Genomic DNA, 20411 nt, shown 5'->3' on the forward strand with positions numbered 1-20411 from the left:
TGAATTCACAATTTCAATTCAAAAAAATAAATTTTGTGCATGTAATGACTAACTAGTTATATTTAGTTATTTTCCATTTTCTTAAGAGTAATAAATAAAATTTCAAGTTTAGAATTTATGTATCCAATTAGAAATTACTTGTTTTCAATAGCTTATTTGCATAGCAAAAAGTTAAAAGTTAGATAATATTTAAAAAACTGAAACTTATATTATTTAAAATAAAGTTGAGAAAAAACAAAAAAAATAAATAAATAAATAAAGTTGAGACAAAAAAAAAAAAAAAAAAAAGTGAGACTAGAAAATGATAGATAATTTATGGCTTGTTTGGAAGTTTAGAGAGGGAGGAGAGTAGAGGGGAGTAGAGGGAAGGGGAGTAGTGGGGAGGAGAGTAGAGGAGAATGATTCATCTCCACCTTATTTGGATGTTTTTAAAATTAGTAAGGGGGAAGGGAGTAATTAGCCATTCCCCTTGTGTAATTTTGTTAATATAATAAAGGTAAATTAGGTAATTTACTTGGTCAATAGTTTATATACTCTACTCCCCCTCCAAATCTCTCCAATTTGGGGGAATTAAAATTGGAGGGTTAGAGGGAGTCCAAACCCCTCCAAACTCCTCCAAACCCCTCCTCCTCATTCTTTAAAAAACTTCCAAACAAGGTAATTGCATTACTCTCCCTCCCTCTACTCTACTCCCCCTTCATTTTTAAACATCCAAACATGCCATTAAGCTTGGTTCCATCGGCAGAGAATTCCTCGATTCCACACAAAAGGTCACTTCGCTCTTGAACAAACCACAGAAGAAGAAAGCTAGGGCTTCTTCGCTTCCACTCCCCGTACTTTCTCATCCGTGCTTCTCTTGATTCTCGCTCTGTCCTTGTCGTCGTCCCGCAGTGGTCACTTTCTCTGTCGTCTCTGTCTTGTTCCTCAATCGATATAGAAGAAATAAGAACCATAGAATTCTTTGCCTGGATTGACGTGGAATTATTGCCTTAAATAGTTTATCATATACAAATTGATATATGTAATTATTGAAGAAGCTCCCAAATGTTGGTGTGCGCAACACTTTTATTGAAGGAGCTGGCACTTTGGATATTAAAGATGTAAATCATTGATTGTTAAAAGTAAAAAGATAGAATAGTTAAAAAAATTTACCTTAATTGCGTTTTTCCATAACAGTATTTTGTGCTAGTTTTTTTTTTTTTTTTTTTTTTTTTTTTTTTTTTTTTTTTTTTTTGAGAGTGGTATTATGTGCTAGTTGATAAGTTACCACCTGTGATAAAGCTTATGTAATTAAGAAATGGTGATTTTAGTGGGTTTATCATTTATGTTAGTTCAACTTGTAAAGTTTTCTCTTATTGAATAAGGAACATGAATTCAAATCTCATCTATAATAAAATTATAAAAAAAAAAACATTTTTTTTAAAGGCTAAAACTATTTTTTTTTAATTTAAAAATTAATTAGTATATCTTAGACTGTCAATAAATAACTATAATCACAAAGGAAGTGAAAATTATAGGTTTAAGTTTAATCTTAACATTTCTATCCATTAAAAAAAATGCTGAATTTAATCAAGTTAGCATTATTCTAAAACTACCCCTTGGGTGGGTCCAAATATCCCAAGTGAGAGTTAAGTCATTTAAAACATTAGGATTTTTTACTTTCTAAAAAAGAGGTAGTAAAATAAAAAAGAATTAGGATCCACTTCCCTTCTCAAAAAATAAAAAATAAAAAATAATAAAATTAGGATCCACTTCATTTACAATGCATCAATTTCATGGTTTAGATTAAATATTATAAATTTAAAAGTATATCTAGTGACACGTTATTTAAAATTTTAAGTAAGACATTTTGTACACTGTAAAATTAAGAAAATAAAATCTCATTATTTCAAGTAAAATGGGTTTGAACTTAGATCACTTTGCAAAATTTTAAATTACTATTGGACCCAAAAACTGAAGTTATATACGTTCACACTTGTAGTGTTAAAAATTTGGCTAACGATCGCCTCCGACAACAGTTAACTAATCAAATTATTAAAGTTCTTCCTTTACACTGAATAGTGGGACACCGTAGAAAAGGAATTATATATGAGTATGACAGGGACCAAGAAAGCCACCTAGCAATACTTAACACCTCCAGGCCTAAATGTCCAAGTCATTTCTTTATCTTGTGAAGACGTTGCTTTCTTCTCAGGTGTATCTCTATGTTAAGGCCATATAGGCTGTAGCCCATGTATTTGTATAGAACTAGAAGGCACTGTCTCACCCAAATTGAAGGAAGCCAATTGTGTACAATGCTGTGTCTCACAAACACATTAGAGCTGTTGAAAAAGATCAAGTCCTGGGAAATGGTTAACTTTCTAGCAGAATATTTTTAGTCAATAGTGAGTAATAATGAATCCCTTCATCCTTTCCGGACATTGAGTTCATGTGTTTGACCACTTTGACCTCCTACTTTCAGGTATGTGTCTTTCTTTTCCTTCTTTTTTTTTTTTTTTTCTTTTTTTTTTTCCTTTTTTTTTTTTTGGCTGAGACTTTCAGGTATGTGTCAAATTTTTTTTTTTTAATATTAAATAGAAATTCTACTCTAACTTAATCTAAGTGTATATGTGTGCAGGGATGGACTCAAGATTTTAAGCTAGCGGAGGTCAGACTATAAAGAAAAAAAAAATTCCAAATAGACATCTATATAGTATTAAAAAAATTATAAAAATACAAAATTATTTCTAAATACATTAAGATACAATCATCTACCAACAAAGACAAAAACAGAAACAAAATAATGTTTTTTTTTTTTTTTAACTAATTTATCTATTTTACCATCTCACTTTATAATAAACCCAATATCAAATGTTTTTTTTTTTTTTATCACTTCATTTAAAATAATATAAACAACTCATTAAAATAATAAGGAAGAGAGAGAATTTGAGTTTTTTAATTGAAGGAAAAAATATATAATCTTAATAAAATATCATGTGTGGGGCCTGAGGACCGAGGAAGGGGTTGTTGAGCTGGTAGAGTTGTTATTGAGGCATCACATGCCCGAAGAGGGAATTCACCCGAGGAGAGGAGAAGAAGAGACAAAAGACTCTTGGGAGCTCCAAGTGGGAAAGATAGGTTGAGGAGAGAGAATTATGGATGGTAGGGGAAATTTCCAGCGATAAATAGTCTGTTGCCTTTGCTTTAAATGGTGGGCAACAGTTTTATCGACTGCATTGATGAGGAGGTGACCTAAACAGTGTAATTCACAGCTAAGCAACTCCTTCTATCACCTTCAGCAGATGTTTAAAGGGATAGGTGTCATGATGAGAGTTTGGGGGGGTCAAGATGTGAAGAAAAAAGGTGGATATAAAGGAAAGGAAATTTATAGAGAAAAGGGGGAGGCATAATTGACAAGGAGATAAGAGTTAGAACAAGAGCATTGAGAGAGGGGCATGAACAAAGTATCATTTTGTGCATTGTATGCCTCATCAGACAAGTGTGTAATAAGCCATTTATATATATATATATATAACTATGATCTTTAGTCTTTCTTCCCTGTTTTCATCCTCGGGCTAAGCCCTCCCTTTTTGTTTAATCCACTCTCTTACAAATATATTGATTTGGGCCTAGTTGAACTGTACAGACTCACTATTCTAAGTGGGCTTGGGCTTTTCGATTTTTGAGTCCTTATATCATGTATTTTATTTTTAACAACTCGCTACATTCAACCGGTATTTATACTAGTTTACTATAGTTGCAAAAAATTTAGTTTTAACTTTTCCAATAACACATGATTTTTTGTTCTTTGGTGGTAAAATAGTTTTTTCTCCCTAAAATACAATCACCATTGTAAATATTTTTATTATTTTTGTTAAGTTATTGAGTTGGATAGTTGTTATTTGGGTTAGGCTAGCTAGACTGATTGGGGAAAAGGGGAATTCAACTACAAAAATGAAATATAGAATGACTAAAAAAAATTGTTTTCTCCAACAAAAAAAAAAAAAAAATGGACCTAGGAGGGGCTTGGGTTTCCTTGGGCTCCACTTGGGTCTGTCCCTGTATGTGTGTAAAGTTTCTTCCTAGAAACTTGAATTCCGGCTCTTACTCTCTCATCCTCCACAAGCACTTATACATATTCAATATTATAGGCCATAGAAGCGTCTTGTTACATTTTCACCAAATTTAGGGCTGGACTATCTATTAAATGATTTTTCTTTTGCTAGCCATCCAATAAAAACCTTAGCATTGACGTTCCTCATCTCTCCCTGAAAAAATATATTAGTAAGAAAACAATAGTTCCTCGCTACATCTTTGATAACAAATTAAACTTACTATTTCAAAATTAACAAATTAAACTCTAAAGTTTCAAATAGTAATAAATTAAGGGTTTTGTAAATAAATGTCTTAAGGGCATTTGTTGGTGGACTATTTTAGGAAAATTTTATGAGAAAATAAAGGGACAAATTTTGGTTATAAATTTGGTTGTAACCTAAGGCTACAACTTCACTCAATATCTTTTTATTAAATGTGAATTTTGACAAATTTACTATTAGATTACATTTTCTTTTTATATTCCCCATATTTGCAAAATTTCTAAAAGATCAAAGATCAATAGATTTGTTATCAATCAATTGTTTAAATTGAAAAATTTTGAAGTCTAAAATTATGTATAAAAAATAAGTTGATGAATCATATAATAAATAATATCAGATTGGCACAAAATTTGAAATGTGTGTTAAGAGCGTAAAGAACATGTAATCCAATAATTAGATTTTCAACATATGTAGCCAAACTTTGTCCAAAAAGGAAAAATAATTTTATTTTTTTGGTAGTTTTTTCTAATTCTCATAAAAGTGGTATTAATTTTTTTTTTTTTTAAATGTTCATTAACAAATAACCTAAGGGCACCTGTAGGATCTCAATTTTCTGGCTAAGCCCAAAAAATGAATGGGATCTAGGCCCGGTGGACCCAGTACAATGAATTTGTAGAGAGTGGGCCAAAGAGCTAGGTTTTAGTGAGGGATAATAGTTAAAATGGGTTTTTATGTTGATCAAACAAAAATGAGCTAAATTTATCAAAGAAAGTTTGTCCTCGGCACAATTCGAGAAGCTCTACTTTTGTATATGTTGGGTGACCATGGTTACAAGAGTTCTTGAGATCGCCATAATCCTTTCTCTCCCTTTTTCCAACCAACCCCCTCTCTCTGGTGGGTTTCTCCTATTATATAGTCCTCTTTAAACGATCTTGACCTTCTACTTGTTGATCATCCAAGCCTATACTTGAGTGCCTGTCCCATCAAACGCCCTTTCTAGCATTCTGTGAGTTGTGATAACCGAGGTAGCAATGTTTAAGAGTCATTTCTTCATTAATGCGGCCAGAACGTTAGTTGTGGGCATTTAATACGGAGGTGACAGTTTCTCCTTGAATTGCTCCTCCACCATGCTCCCATGGCTAGTCCATCGTACTCGTCCTTCTTTTTGGAATGCTCTGGGAGGTTGCCTTTGATGGCGTGCTGCTCTTCCCTTCTATGATCTTGGTTGACCGAGGATAGGATTATACTAGGCTATACTCCTCGGCAATTTGGGCTCTCTTTGTTCGTCCTCAGACATTCCTTCCTCCTCAGTGTGGGCCTTGGGCTCATTATGAAATGGGCCGGGATCACCAAATTCTCTGGCCCCACAGCACCCATTAACTGGACCTATAACTTTAATCATATAGTTCCAAAAGTAATAAATTAAACCATGAGATTTTAGAAAGTAACAAATTAAAATTTTAGCACATATTCAATTTCAAGCCCAATAGTGAGTTTCAATTAGCTTAACTGGTAAAGTTTCTAAGGGTTGAATAAGAGATATGTGGTTTAATTTCCACCTACACTAAAAACCAATTAGTGCCTTGGTCTGATAATAAAGAGTTATCATCAGAAGTTGGCATCATAAGTTGAAACTCTCTCAAAAAAAAAAAAAAAAAAATATTCAAGCCCAATACATAGATCTAATTTGTCACACCCCTTAAACTATATATAAGGTTTAGAATGCAATTTACCAAAGAAAAAATAAAAAAGTGAAACATGCCAAAACAGAATCTGTTTTAACTCTAGTAGCTTCAATTTTAAGACTAGAGAGTATTTTATGCCCAAAAAATTGGAATATGTTCCCCACCCTAAGTCCTTGTTTTTTGATGATCAGACAAGAAGTTTCTTCGTTGACTAGATTTTCCTACTTTACTAAATATTTGAAAATGCGAAAAATATTTTCAAAAAATGTTTTTGATGAAATTTATTTAGTGTTCATGACTGAACTAGCCATTAGCTAGGACCCCTGTTGGTTATTTTTTCATCAAGCTGTCACTTTTTTCACAAGCATTGAAAACATCTAGTGCAGGAAAATAAATTTTACTTGCCTCCTTGCACAAATTAGGCACGTGTTTAGAACATGATAAAGAGAATTAATGAAATTTGCAATGTAAAGAGAAGACAATTGAAGAACATGATAAATACCTAAAAATAAGTACAGATTAAGTTAAATATACTGGGAAAACTAGTTTTATGCGTAAACATTTTGCTCCTAACAGTAACATTGAGATAATTTTAAGGAATATGAGGTGTGGCCTCATTTTAAGGAATTTATTTCTCCTTTATTTACTTATTTATTTTTATTATAGGATTAATGTTATTAATGATGATAATTTCTAAGGAATCAGTGGGCTGAAAAATCTTCGGATGCTCTTGATCTTGAAGAATGAGTCCTGGAAAACCAAAGAAAATCAGAGAAGACCGGTGGAAGCCGGCCTTTAATTCTCCGATGGTAAAGTTAGTAGATTGAAGGAAAAAAGAGCCCTCAAGACTTCCTTAACTTCTAATCTAAAATTTTACAAAAGAGAAAAAAGTCTCCTTACCTCTGCGCAGAAGGACTTTTATATAGCGTTAGAAATCAGTTATTTCTCCTAATCGTCATAGAGTTTGGAGGATTCAGAGGGTAACTTCCTTAATTGTCATAAGGGTCACCTCTTCGGGACTTGTGTTGAGATTCAAGCAATATGACTTTTGGTTGGAAGTGTGCTTAGAATAACTCTTGGTGAATTTACCTCGTCCATCATTAAAGAAGGACGAGGTTCACTGCCCACTCGTCCTTCATTGGACGAGTGTATAGAAGAAGAAGAAGAATGGTAAAGGAGGGACGAATGTACCAACCATTCGCTCTCCGCTCTGAACATTGCTATGGATGGCCATATAGACGAGTGATTGACTTGTGTTTTTCTTGCACCATCAGTTGCCCCATTGTCCATGTGTCGTCCAAGGAAATATAGCAATTTACTCCTCTGGATGGACGAGCTTTTTCTAACAATCTGAGATGCCACGTGTCACAATCTAATTGATGATTCATTTCGTCGGTTCATTTTTTCGAGACGAAGGCCACATGTTAGTCTCTGATTGGTCGTGTCGTTTCATATGCTCAGGTCAACCATCTATAAATAGTGGAATGCCCCCATTACCCTCTCACTTCTGAGATTTTTCCTCCTTGACATTCCTCGTCTAGAGCCTCGTCTAAGAGTTTCCCGTGTCCATAGTTTCAGTGCGTCCTAGATCCAGGTATTCCCTCTCTCCTCGTCTTTTAGGTTTTCAAAAATTTTCTTTTTAGAAAATGTCAGGAATCATCATTTCCTCGTCTAGCGATAGTACAGAAAAAGCCATAGACGAGTATTACGACGGGAGTAGTAATAACTCTAGTGATACTAGTAGTAGTAGCAGTAGGGGAAAACTACTGACGAGGAGTATGTCTCAGGGGTCCCTGGGGTTCCTTTAGAAGAAATACAAAAACAACTTTGGAAAACTATAGGGTCCCAGGTAGGTACCTCGTCTTCCATCCCTCCGTCCAGTCCTTTGGACGAGACGGAGGTAACTATATATAGCTGTGCTGTAGATATTCCTTCAAAGACGGACGAGGAAAGATTAAATAACCTTAGGGAGTGGTACTAAATCCCAAACGAGTTTAATCCTAGATTACCTGTCCGTGGAGAGTGGTGTTGCAACCCTCATTTTGGAATAGGTGTATATGAGGCCTACCTTCTTGGAGGTCTTAGATTTCCTTTAAATTCTTTTACCAGAGAATTGTTAGTTAGGTTAGGTTTAGGGGTGTGTCAGTTTAACCCAAATGCATGGAGATTAATCATCTCTATGCAAGTTTTGTGGAGGGAAGTGTTTGGAGGGGATCGTCCTATTACTGTGGACGAGTTCCTCTACTGCTATAAACCTTCCGAGATTCATCAATCTCCTAGCTTTTATCAATTCACAGCCAGGAGTAAAGACTATAGACTGGTGAAATCCTTGGCCTCGTCTGACAAAAAATGGAAGACGGAGTTTTTCTTCGTCTCTGGATTCTGGGCTGGAAATTCTGTAGACGTTGGCCGGGATTCTTTTGGTCGTTTTACTGGGGACCTAGGGAACCTTCGTCCTGAGGGTAAGTCCCTTAGCTTTCCCCTTCTTTTCCCTCACCTTTCACTTATTTTTATCTCATTTAACCTTGGTTTATTTTATTACAGCTGTTGGACGACCCACTTTGAGCAAGTTGCATCGTGACCGCGTCCACAGGGCTCGTCTACACGTAGACAGGGATTTCCATTCTTTGGTCACCCTCAGACGACTAGCTAAGTGGGGTTTAGGTCCTAACCCATCTGACATTGCACTTGCACACGAGATCACAGTGAGAAAAAGTAAGTAAATTCTTTTGCATTCCTTAGACTTTTGCATTCCTTACATCTTTTATTTTCATTTTTCTAAGTAAATCCTCTTCGTCCCTTTATAGGAATGGCAACCATGAGAGGTAACAAGGGAAAGGAAGTAGGTGTTGAGGGGAACTGTCCTGAGTTTGAACGCCAAGCTCATCCTACTGCTGGGGAGAAACGGAAAACCATCTCCAAACATTTGGACTTGGAGAACCTCCCCAGCAGGCGAGGTAAAAAAGTTAAGCATGGCTCGTCCCAAGTAATCAAGCCCACTCCATCCTCCCAGCAACCTGCCAAAGTTTATGAGGTCGAGTCGTTCACTCCTTTGGAGTCTACTCCGTCTAAGACCCCACCGTCTAAAGCCGCGCCTTCCTCGTCTCAACCATCCCAAAGGGCCCTTTCTAATATCATTGAAAATGAAGATTTGGCCTAGGAGTGTTTTAAAAGTGCTGTGACGGACGAGGATATAAACGTCTGCTATGACATGTCCCTGAACGACTTCGAACACTCTGGTGTTCATGACCTTTTCAAGGTAAAATTTCTTCCTTCGTCTTGACTAAATGTTTGTCTTGACTAAATGTACATTTTTTTTTTTTAAACCTGTTTGTTGTTGACTTTTTCAGGGCATGTCTAAGTTTATAGCCGCGTCCAGACAGGCCACTAGGTTAAACAAGACGAGGATCTTACTGGAGACAAGGATATAGGAGCTAAAGGAAGAGGCTAGGCAGTGGGCTGAGGTGGCTGCCAAGACGACGGAGGAAGCGAAGGATCTTAAAACTTTGGTTGAGGAGTTAAAGGTTAATGCTGCAGAGAAAGATGCTCGTCTTGAAGACTTGCAAAGGAAGATCGATGAGCAAAGCATTCTCCTTTCCAAAGCCAAGGAAGATGCAGTGGCTGAGTTCAAAGCGTCTAAGCAATATACAGATGCTATGGACACCAACTACGCAGTAGGGTTTGAAGACTTCAGGATGGACGGTACTGAGAAGTTCCCTGATGTGGACTTTAGCTCCATCGTGCTTAATTTGAACCCTGCCACCACTAGCTCTCTCCTTGGTCTTGACTCTGAGGACGCCAACATAGAGGACGATGCCACAACTCAGCCTCAGGACGACCCCAATCCAGACGCCTCAATTTAGAAAATACTTCGATGAATTATTTATTATTTTTTAGTTTAGTTTTTTTTTTTTTTAAGAAAATATATGTAACTTAAGTACATTTAATTCGTCCATGTTTAAGGACGAATTTTGATAAAACAGTTAAGGGTGTTTAGGACGTTTCTTGTCCGCCCTTGAAAAACAATTAAATGTATACTGTTTGTTTTATGTGCATGGACGAGTGTTTATTTTCTATACTTGATTTCCTGTTTTACTCGTCTATATTTTATACACAAACTCAAACCATTTTATTGGAATTCTCACTTGAGTGTAATTTGTCCATGTAAAATGGTAACAAAAACTTCACTTGAAATGGTTTAAGTAAATAAGCACTACTCGTCCTTAGACTTGCTTGTGCTTTTGTCTCGTCCATGAGATACCCTCTTCTTTAAAGTAGGTGATTTAAACAAGTTCAAAACGCCCATGTTGTTCCTCGTCCATGGTATGGCTAGGTATCATCTTCTACCCTGCCCCATTTTATGGACGAGCAAGCCTTGGTTTTGCTTGTAATTCGATGTGCCAGCTCTATCTCGTCCTTAGCTTTGGACGAGAATGCTTTATTTCATCCTTTGCTTAGGAAAACTTGAGATTACATCTCTGCGTCCAGAGAATTTTCTCGTTTTAAGCTTTTCAGCTGTTTTCAAGTCAATATGAACAAAAAGCAGCGCTTGAATTATGGATTTACACAACATTATGTACATTCCATAAATATTGTTCACAATACATTGTTCATAGACGAGGCATGTTTTAAGAAACTAATGCTTGCCTTAAAAGAAAACCAAACACAAACCAAACCATAATCTTGTCCTTAACACAATAATAAGACAAATTAAATAAACAAAGTCTTTTATGTAGAATAGTTTAGTCTCCAGACTCGTCCGAAGTCATGTTCATCTAAGCTTGCATTTTATTGATAGTACTTCCTCAAGTGCTCCACATTCCAAGGATGCTCTAACTTCCTCCCATCAAGTGCTTCCAGGTAGTATGATCCTTGTCTTTTGCAGTTGACGACTCTGTAGGGGCCTTCCCAATTTGGTCCCAACTTCCCATGAGCTGGGTTCTTTGTTGCTAAGGAGACCCTTTTTAAGACGAGGTCTCCTATGCTGAAACGCCTTGGCTTTACCATTGCATCATACTACCTAGCCATAAGGTTTTTGTATCTTGCCATCCTTTGTTCAGTGTCCATCCTTACCTCGTCTATGAGATCAAGGTTCAAACGGAGTTGCTCCTCATTATCTTTGTCTTGATACGCCGTCACTTTATGATTAGCCATATGCACTTCGGCAGGTATGACCGCTTCCGTTCCATAGGCTAGCTTGAAAGGAGTTTCCCCTTTAGGAGTTCTTGCTGTCGTTCTATATGCCCACAAAACACCTGGTAGCTCATCTGGCCACACTCCCTTAGCCCCCTCAAGCCGAGTCTTGATTAACTTTAGCAAGGTTCGGTTTGCAACTTTGGCTTGGCCGTTAGCTTATGGGTGGGCTGGTGAGGAGTAATGATTTTGAATTCCGAAATGTAGGCAAAAATCTCTAAAAAGTGCATTATCAAACTGCCGTCCGTTGTCCGATACCAGCACCCTGGGTACTCCAAATCTACACACAATGTTCTTCCACACGAAGTTTTTGACATTCTGTTGCGCAATGTTAGCCAAGGATTCTGCTTCTACCCATTTGGTAAAATAATCAATACCAACCACTAGGAATTTCATTTGTCTCACGCCTAGTGGGAATGGCCCCAGAATGTCTAGTCCCTATTGTGCAAAAGGCTAGGGGGCCGTCATTGGAGTCAAATACTCTGATGGTTGCCTGGGGACGTTGCTGAACCTTTGGCATTGATCGCAGACCTTGACATAGGCCTTAGTGTCAGCTTGCATGCTTGGCCAATAATACCCTGCACGGACGATTTTGTGGACAAGTGATCTGGCTCCTGAGTGATTGCCACACACTCCTTCATGGATTTCCCTTAGTATGTAGTTTGCTTTGTCCGGTGCCAAACACCTTAGATAAGGCTGGGAAAAACCTCTTTTATAAAAAATCTCGTCCATAAGAACGTACCTGGCCGCCCTTACCCTCAGCTTTCTTGCTTCGTCCTTCTCTTCTAGGAGTCATCCGTCTTTTAGATACGACACAATTGGAGTCATCCAACTTGTTCTACCTTCCACCTGTTGTATTTCCGGGATGTCTATACTTGGCATATATTGAATTTCATCAACTTCATCTACGGCTTCACTCGCTGAGGCTTCTTTCGCCAAAGCATCAGCTTCCATGTTTTCCTCCCTTGGGATTTGAACGAAGTTAACTTCCTTGAACTTTTTAACAAGGCGTATCACTCTGTTTAGGTACTTCCTCATCCGCTCTTCCTTGGCTTCAAACACGCCATTCACTTGGCCTATGATTAGCTGAGAATCCCCCAGGACGAGGAGTGACTCCGCTTCAACAGACTTGGCCAATTCCATCCCTTTGAGAAGAGCTTTATACTCAGCTTCATTATTAGTTGTCTGGTACTGCAAACGAACTTTGTGCTTTAATTTGTCTCCATCTGGAGATTGTCACACCACACCTACTCCTCCTGCGTACTGGGTAGACGAACCATCCACATAAACTACCCACTTAATGTTTTCCTTCTCACCCACCTCGTCACAATTCAAAGTAAACTCTGCAATGAAATCTGCCAGAGCTTGAGCTTTTATGGCATGCTTCGGTTGATACCTTATGTCAAACTCACTAAGCTCAACGGCCCATTGGATCAAACGTCCTGCAGCCTCTAATTTGTTCATTGCCTTCTTAAGTGGGTGATCTGTCATGACATTAATAATGTGAGCCTGAAAGTAATGCCTTAGCTTTCTGGAGGCTGTTATCAGTGCAAAAGCCAATTTCTCCATCAATGGATATCGTCCTTCTGCTCCCCTCAGTGCTTTGCTGGTATAGTACACAGGTCTTTGTACCTTGTCTTCTTCCCTTACTAATGCTGAACTCACAGCATGCGGGGTGATTGCCAGATATAAATACAACTCTTCCCCTTGCACGGACGGGCTTAACAAAGGGGCCTTGGTGAGGTATGTCTTCAAATCTTCGAAAGCTTTCTGACACTCGTCAGTCCATTCAAATGCTCTTTTAAGAACCTTAAAAAACGGCAGGCACTTGTTATTAGCTTTAGAAACAAACCTGTTGAGGGCAGCGACTCGTCTGGTGAGGGACTGGACTTCTTTAACACTGCTCAGAGGCTTCATATTCAATATTGCTTGGATTTTATCAGGGTTTGCTTCGATTCCTCTATAGGAGACCATAAACCCCAGGAATTTTCCTGATGATACTCCAAAAGCACATTTGCTAGGGTTCAACTTCATGTGATACTGCCTCAGTGTATTGAATGTTTCCTGCAAGTCGTCCAGATGCTTGTCTTCGTCCTGAGTTTTTACCAACATATCGTTTATATAGACTTCCATATTCCGCCCAATCTGTGGACGAAACATATGATTGACCAACAGTTGGTATGTTGCTCCAGTATTTTTCAAACCGAAAGGCATCACTTTATAACAAAATAATCCCTGACTGGTGACAAAGGACGTCTTCTCTTGGTTTGCTTCGTCCATTCGAATTTGATTGTACCCAGAGAAAGCGTCCAAGAAACTGAGTAATTTTTGACTTGTAGTAGAATCTACCAGCTGATCAATGCGTGGTAACGGGTAACTATCCTTGGGACAAGCCTTGTTTAGGTCAGTGAAATCAACGCACATTCTCCACTTGCCATTCGCCTTCTTGACCATGACTACGTTGGCCAACCACTCAGGATAGTATACCTCTCGAATGAACTTCACCATAATCAGCTTCTGAACTTCCTCCTTGACTGCATTATCTCTCTCTAGGGCGAACACCCTCTTCTTTTGCTGTACTGATTTGTAGGAAGGGCATACATTCAGATGGTGGGTAATGACACTAGGATCTATGCCTGACATATCTTCGTGACTCCATGCAAACACATCCCTATTTCTTTTCAAAAAACAAATGAGATCTCTCTTGATCTTTGCTTCCAAATCTACCCCAATCCTGGTACACCTCCCCGGGTTATTATCATCTAAAGGAACATCTTCCAACACTTCAATAGGTTCTGCCATAACCTTCTTTTCTTCAATAGTCATTGTTTGAACTTGCTCGTCCGCAGCCAACATGGCTAGGTAACACTCTCTTGCCGTTAGTTGGTCTCCCTGTACTTGGCCTATCCCATGCTCCGTCAGGAACTTGACTGACAAGTGGTAGGTAGATGTTATGGCCTTCCACCTATTTAGAGTTGGCCTCCCAATTATGGCATTGTAAGAGGATGAACAATGGACCACAAGGAAGTTCACCTCCTTGGTAACTTGCTGCGGATATGCCCCCACTGTCACTGGTAATAAAATGCTGCCCACAGGTTGTATCTTCATTCCACCAAAACCCACTAGAGGGGAGTTCGCTTGTCGCAGCCGATCTCGTCCTAACCTCATTTGCTGAAAGGCTGGATAATACAAAATATCAGCCGAGCTTCCGTTGTCTATCAACACCCTTCTGGTCTTGTAATCAGCAATAAGGAGAGTGATGACAATAGCATCGTCATGGGGGTGGTGGATTTTCTCTGCGTCCTTGTCCGTGAAGGTAATCATCTGCTCGTCCGTAGTCCTTTCACTTGGTAATCGTCCAGAGAGTTGAACGTTCTGTACTGCTTTCAAGTATGCCTTCTTCGACTTGGACGACTGTCTTGTAGGACTTCCCCCTAGGATGATTCTTATTTCTCCAAGCGGTGGTCGTGATGTCTCCTCTACCTTTGCTTTCAATTTCTCATCCTTGTGGTCTCGTCCAAGGAAATTCCTTAACTTTCCTTACCTGATGAGATTCTCAATCTGCTGCTTCAAATCAAAGCATTCATCCGTATCATGCCCATGATCCCTATGGAAGTGACAATACTTGTTCCGATTGCGCTTGTTGGGATCCCCCTTCATCTTCTCTAGCCACTTTAAAGAAGGCTCGTCTTTAATCTGCATAAGAACTTGCTCAAGTGGCACGTTCAAAGGGGTATACTGTTGATTTCGTGCTGAAGGGCCTGCTTTCTTTTCTCGATCCCTCTTATCTTTCGTCCGTCCCTTCTTAGGACGAGGACCTTGTTCCGATTGACGCGTTGTGTTGGCTTCAACCTTCTCAACTCTCTTCCTCTTCTTGGCTATGATAGCATCCTCTGCATTCATGAAGTTCTGGGCTGAATGAACTAGCTCAGCCATAGTTTGAGGCGCCTGTTCATATAACTTATGGATAAATAAATCAAAATGAATGCCATTATAAAATGCTGCCAAGAGGAGTTTATCATCCACCTCGTCCACCGCCAAAGCATCCCTGTTGAAACGCGTGATGAAGGACTGCAAACTTTCATTCTCCCCTTGCTCTATGGTTAGCAAACTGGACGAAGAACGTTTGTGCCTCTGCCCTCCAATGAAATTGTTGACGAACAACTTGCTTAGCTCTTCAAAGGACGCCACTGTATTAGGAGGTATTTTGCTGAACCACACTCGTGCAGGTCCTTTCAAGGTAGTAGGAAAAGTTCTGCACATTATTTCATCTGGAACTCCTTGAAGATGCATAGTAGTTTTAAAGGTGGCAATATGGTCAAAAGGATCTCGCGTCCCGTCATACGAATCTAAAGGAGGCATCTTGAACTTAGGTGGCAAAGGATGAGCATTGATGGACGCCACAAAGGGGGAATCAGTCCTGTGAACTAAGTCTTCCACAGGGTTTGTTTTCCTCATGTTTTCCCTCATCTCGTCCATGACCCTTCTCATTTGATCCATTTCTCTTTCTAAGTGAGGTACCCTCCGTGAAACGGTACCTCTTGACTAATTTTCAGTTTCAACATTCCTTTCCTCCTCTTGACTCTGGGCCCGTTCTCCAGCATTCCGTTCATGAGGCTGCTTCCTTGACTCAAGTTGTCTAACCAACTCTTGGTTTTGACGAGTTAATTCTGCCATAGCAGCAGCCATGGATTGCATATGTTGGAATGAGGGTGGTTGCATGGTGGGTGCTGACTGACGGTTGCGGTGAGGGGTATTAGATGCGTCCCTGCTATGTTGAGGGCCTGGACTCGTTGCCCTAGATCTTGTCCGAACCATTTCAACCCTTGATTGGAAAAAGAAACTGTAGAACTTAATAAATTAAGTCCCAATGACAACAGATTTTTTACGGTTCACTTCTTCCCACAGACGGCGCCAACTGATAAGTTCTAAGGAATTAGTGAGCTGAAAAATCTTCGGATGCTCTTGATCTTGAAGAATGAGTCCTGGAAAACCAAAGAAAATCAGAGAAGACCGGTGGAAGCCGGCCTTTAATTCTCCGATGGTAAAGTTAGTAGATTGAAGGAAAAAAGAGCCCTCAAGACTTCCTTAACTTCTAATCTAAAATTTTACAAAAGAGAAAAAAGTCCCCTTACCTCTGCGCAGAAGGGCCTTTATATAGCGTTAGAAATCAGTTATTTCTCCTAATCATCGTAGAGTTTGGAGGATTCAGAGGGTAACTTCCTTAACTGTCATAAGGGTCACCTCTTCGGGACTTGTGTTGAGATTCAAGCAATATGACTTTTGGTTGGAAGTGTGCTTAGTATAACTCTTGATGAATTTACCTCGTCCATCATTAAAGAAGGACGAGGTTCACTGCCCACTTGTCCTTCATTGGACGAGTGTATAGAAGAAGAAGAAGAATGATAAAGGAGGGACGAATGTACCAACCATTCGCTCTCCGCTCTGAACATTGCTATGGACGGCCATATGGACGAGTGATTGACTTGTGTTTTTCTTGCACCATCAAATGATATTTTGAAGAGTGTAAAAAAATTGGAAAATTTTACAAAATAATATATTTTTAGAATTAAATAATTAAATTGATACTGTTTTCAAGTTTTTTGGGATATGGAGTTCTTTTTTTATTTTTTTTAAGTCATGTTTTGGTAAAGTGATATCATTACTTAAAATCATTGTGAAAAATAAAGCACAAACTACCATCTCAAAAATTATAAAAAATGGTGTGATATTTATTTTGTTTTTAGACTTATTATACTCCATTATTATGTTATTCAAGTAAGCTACAAACATTCAAATTTCACATGCTTGCACTAGGGATAAAAGAGTTAGTTTATATATTTATTTACTAAAAGATGAGACAAAAAAGTGAAAATAGACAAAAAAAAAAAAAAAAAAAAGATAAAATATTTGCTACCAAAAAGCACAGGAAATTGCATCAACTATCATTTATTTCTCATAAAAGAGTGAGTTAAGTTGCCTCACCATGTATATAATAATATGAGAGATGCTACGCCTACAACAATTTTACAATATTTTTACAACAAATTATAGGTGGTTAGTTATTATTGGTTCAAATTTGAAACTAATACTAAGATTACTTTTTTGCCCCAACAATAATAACCAGTAACAACCTGCCACTTAGGATTTGTTGTAAAATTGTTGTAAAAATATTGTAGACATAGCATTTCTCTAATAATATATGATGTACCAAATGTGCTTTAAGTGTGTGAATAACTTTTCTTTTAATGAAAAAAAGTGAGATTAAAGTGATTTTAAGTAAATAAGATATTTTTTTTATCGAAAAAAAAATACTATCTTATTTACTTAAAATCAACTTAAGTAAATCAATTTATTTACATAAAATCATATTTTGTCTCTTTTTTTTTTTTTTGGGTTAAAACCTATTTTGTCTCACCTTTAAACAAATAAGCTAGCCAAAGGCTTGCCGATCAAAAAAAGATTAAAAAAAAAAAAAAAACACTAGCCAAAGGCATGGTGAACATCTGATAGAAGTCCGCCTTATGAACAGCGGTTTCAGTGTGAGAAGCAATAACTAAACCCGTGGTTTTACCCAAAAATTCTCAGCCGTGTGATTGAATAATATATATGAATGATGTGGCATTAAACCACGGCAACCGAGAGGGAGTCCCGCGGTTAATTACAAAAACTGTCAAAAGGAAATTCAAAACCAAAGGCACTCTCTATTCGCGGCGTTTCGTGCCACATTCTGCTTCATCAAATGTCAGTTCCCATAAAAAAAAAAAAAGAAAAAAAAGAAAAAAAAGAAGTCAATTCGGTTTTTCCACTTCGTAATTGAATACAACTCTTTCACGTTCCCAGACTCTCTCCAAACCTGTATGTTCTTTTCCTCTGTCATCTCTATATGTTAATGCATTTATTTCAAGTTTTACTAACGCGTCTCTAGACTCTAGGCATACATTAATGTTAGGAAAACAACCTTTTTTTTACAGCCAATTTCACAATTACTGTGTTAGATAATTGTGAGGGATAGAGAAAAAAACGGGTCCATGAATGTTAGTCATGTCCATCATTCACAATTGATCAACTTAGCAATTGTAAAATTTGTTTTTAAAAGACGTTGATTAAAAATATATATAAAGAAAAGAAGAATGACAAGTGGGTCATATTATAATAACTTCATTTATGTTCAAATGTTGAATTTTGCTTGTATATTTGGTAGTCGACTGAGTTATCAACCTTTGATATTGGCCCATAATTAGGAAACATCTGTTGTGACTTCCTCAATCTTATTAGGGACTTCTGTTTTCTCTCATTTCAGGTATAATTGATTTCAGAAAGTTTGAGAAATAAATGCATCAATTGTTATCGGATTCAAAATGATGGGGTCATTTCTTTCGAGAGTACTTTTGTATGTAACAAAAAGTGATGTGGGAATTCACCATTTTCATCAGTTATACAGGAAAGTTAACAATTCTAATTTTGTATTTGCAGGCTTGTTTTTGGCTATGCTTATCCGGCTTATGAGTGTTCTAAAACTGTGGAGAGGAATAAGCCAGAGATGGAGCAACTTTTTTTTTGGTGCCAATACTGGTATGTATTTTCATGTTGTGCTAGTATGACAGTATCTTAGGATACAACTTATTTTAGTGCTAAATTGTGTCATCTTCTAATTTTGTAGGATTATAGTTGCTATGCTTACAGTCTTTGAGAGAGTTGGGGATACTTTCATTTCATGGTATGCAATTTTTTAACACAGCACAAATAAGTTGATTTTTCATATATTCCTGGTACTCTTTTGCATTTATTTTTGGATTCCTGACTTCTCTTTTTTTTTTTTTTTTTTTTTTCAAACAAGGCTACCACTGTACAGTGAAGCAAAGTTGGCAATCTTTATATATCTTTGCATCCTAAAACAAAGGCATGCATTTGACATCTTGAACTTGCGGAACTATTTTGTTTAATTAACTTATACATTCGTAATAGTTTCTTTGACATAATAATTTTTAATTGTTTCCAGGGAACATCATATGTTTATAACTCTTTCTTCCAGCCTTATGTGGCCAAACATGAAGTGGAAATTGATCACACCTTATTGGAGTTGAGAGTTAAGGCCGGGGATATAGCAATTTTGCATTGGCAAAAAGGTTGTGAATTTTGGCCAAACAAGGTTTTTTGAGATTCTGCAGTATGTTTCTTCTCAGTTAGCATCACAGTTTGAATCTGATAAGGTATCCATTGAAAAGGAAAAGTAATATCTGCTCTAGGGATCAGAAGGCGTTTGTTTAGTGCATTCTACACTGCATTCTTCTGTTGTTAATTGTTAAAATTAGGATAAGAATGTTGATTACTTATTCTTTGGCCTTAAGCTTATTATGCAGAAACTGTGTATACTTGATCCATACACACAAATTTTTTTTTTTTTTTTGGCCCTTTTATATGCTTTAGTACTGAACCTAAGTAGTTGGAGTTAAGGCATTGCTGTGTTCGGCAAACTTTATTTGTTAAGACAAGGTGCTGAGATTGTATTGAACTAAATTTAGAGTAATAACATTGCATATCAGTCCATAGCCCATTTTGATATTTTATTTATATTTTGCATCAAGTTTTACAGTATCATAGAATATAACATGATTCAATGAATTGAAGGCCTTCTACTCTATGCATGTACAAGACTCAAATTTTATAAAGCAATTTTTGGCCAGAGTAATTCACAAATTCCTCTTGGCTTTGATCTTATGTGTTGCTTCTGCACTACAGCTTCCTGCAAATGCTTGTGCAATGTTCAATCTCTTAAAATGGCTGAATGGTGATTAAAGTTAATTGCATTTAAAATGGATTTTAATATAGTAAAAGTGTGCAACCTTTGTCAGGGAATCTGTAAGTTGACCATACACACAATGTCAGGTTGTGACTTGTGAGGCTTAGAGAATTTCCATATATAAGTTTCTGCTGTCCCACTATCAAACCAGGGATCTTATACAGGTAAGCTTACTAGTTCCCAGGATTTACTCTAATTCAAGTCATGTTCCAACACATGTCTTCCTCCTGTGTGGGTGAGACAGAACAGAACCTTGAACAGAATTGGCTTCCTACAGTTTGGGTGAGACAGCCTTATATACAAAATATTTGGCTATTTGGCATTAAGATGAAGACATCGAGAGAAAACACACTTTTTCACGAGTTAAAGAATGACTTGGACATTTAGGCCTGGAGGTGATAAACTGATAATTTTTTCTAGGTGGATTCCGTGGTG

At 37.5% G+C, this 20411-nt stretch overlaps 1 protein-coding gene across 1 annotated transcript; it reads left to right on the forward strand.

The window, feature by feature from the left end:
* Nucleotides 1–17961: 17961 nt before the first annotated feature.
* LOC112003575 (putative HVA22-like protein g) lies at nucleotides 17962–19268 on the forward strand. Its single transcript, XM_065772045.1, has 5 exons — nucleotides 17962–18031; nucleotides 18477–18566; nucleotides 18650–18748; nucleotides 18837–18893; nucleotides 19014–19268. The coding sequence occupies exons 2-5, from the start codon at nucleotides 18535–18537 to the stop codon at nucleotides 19117–19119; spliced, it is 294 nt and encodes a 97-aa protein (XP_065628117.1). The 5' UTR covers nucleotides 17962–18031; nucleotides 18477–18534; the 3' UTR covers nucleotides 19120–19268.
* Nucleotides 19269–20411: the final 1143 nt, after the last annotated feature.

Source organism: Quercus suber, unplaced genomic scaffold, assembly GCF_002906115.3.
Source record: "Quercus suber isolate HL8 unplaced genomic scaffold, Cork oak 2.0 scaffold_53, whole genome shotgun sequence".
NCBI lineage: Eukaryota > Viridiplantae > Streptophyta > Magnoliopsida > Fagales > Fagaceae > Quercus > Quercus suber.

What these genes read in the sequence shown, in the direction of transcription:
- LOC112003575 (XM_065772045.1), top strand. Translation starts at nt 18,535, where the DNA reads ATGATGGGGTCATTTCTTTCGAGAGTACTTTT. An exon ending in TTTCTTTCGAGAGTACTTTT is followed by an intron (nt 18,567 to 18,649) that starts GTATGTAACAAA and finishes TTGTATTTGCAG; the next exon opens with GCTTGTTTTTGGCTATGCTT. An exon ending in TTTTTTTGGTGCCAATACTG is followed by an intron (nt 18,749 to 18,836) that starts GTATGTATTTTC and finishes CTAATTTTGTAG; the next exon opens with GATTATAGTTGCTATGCTTA.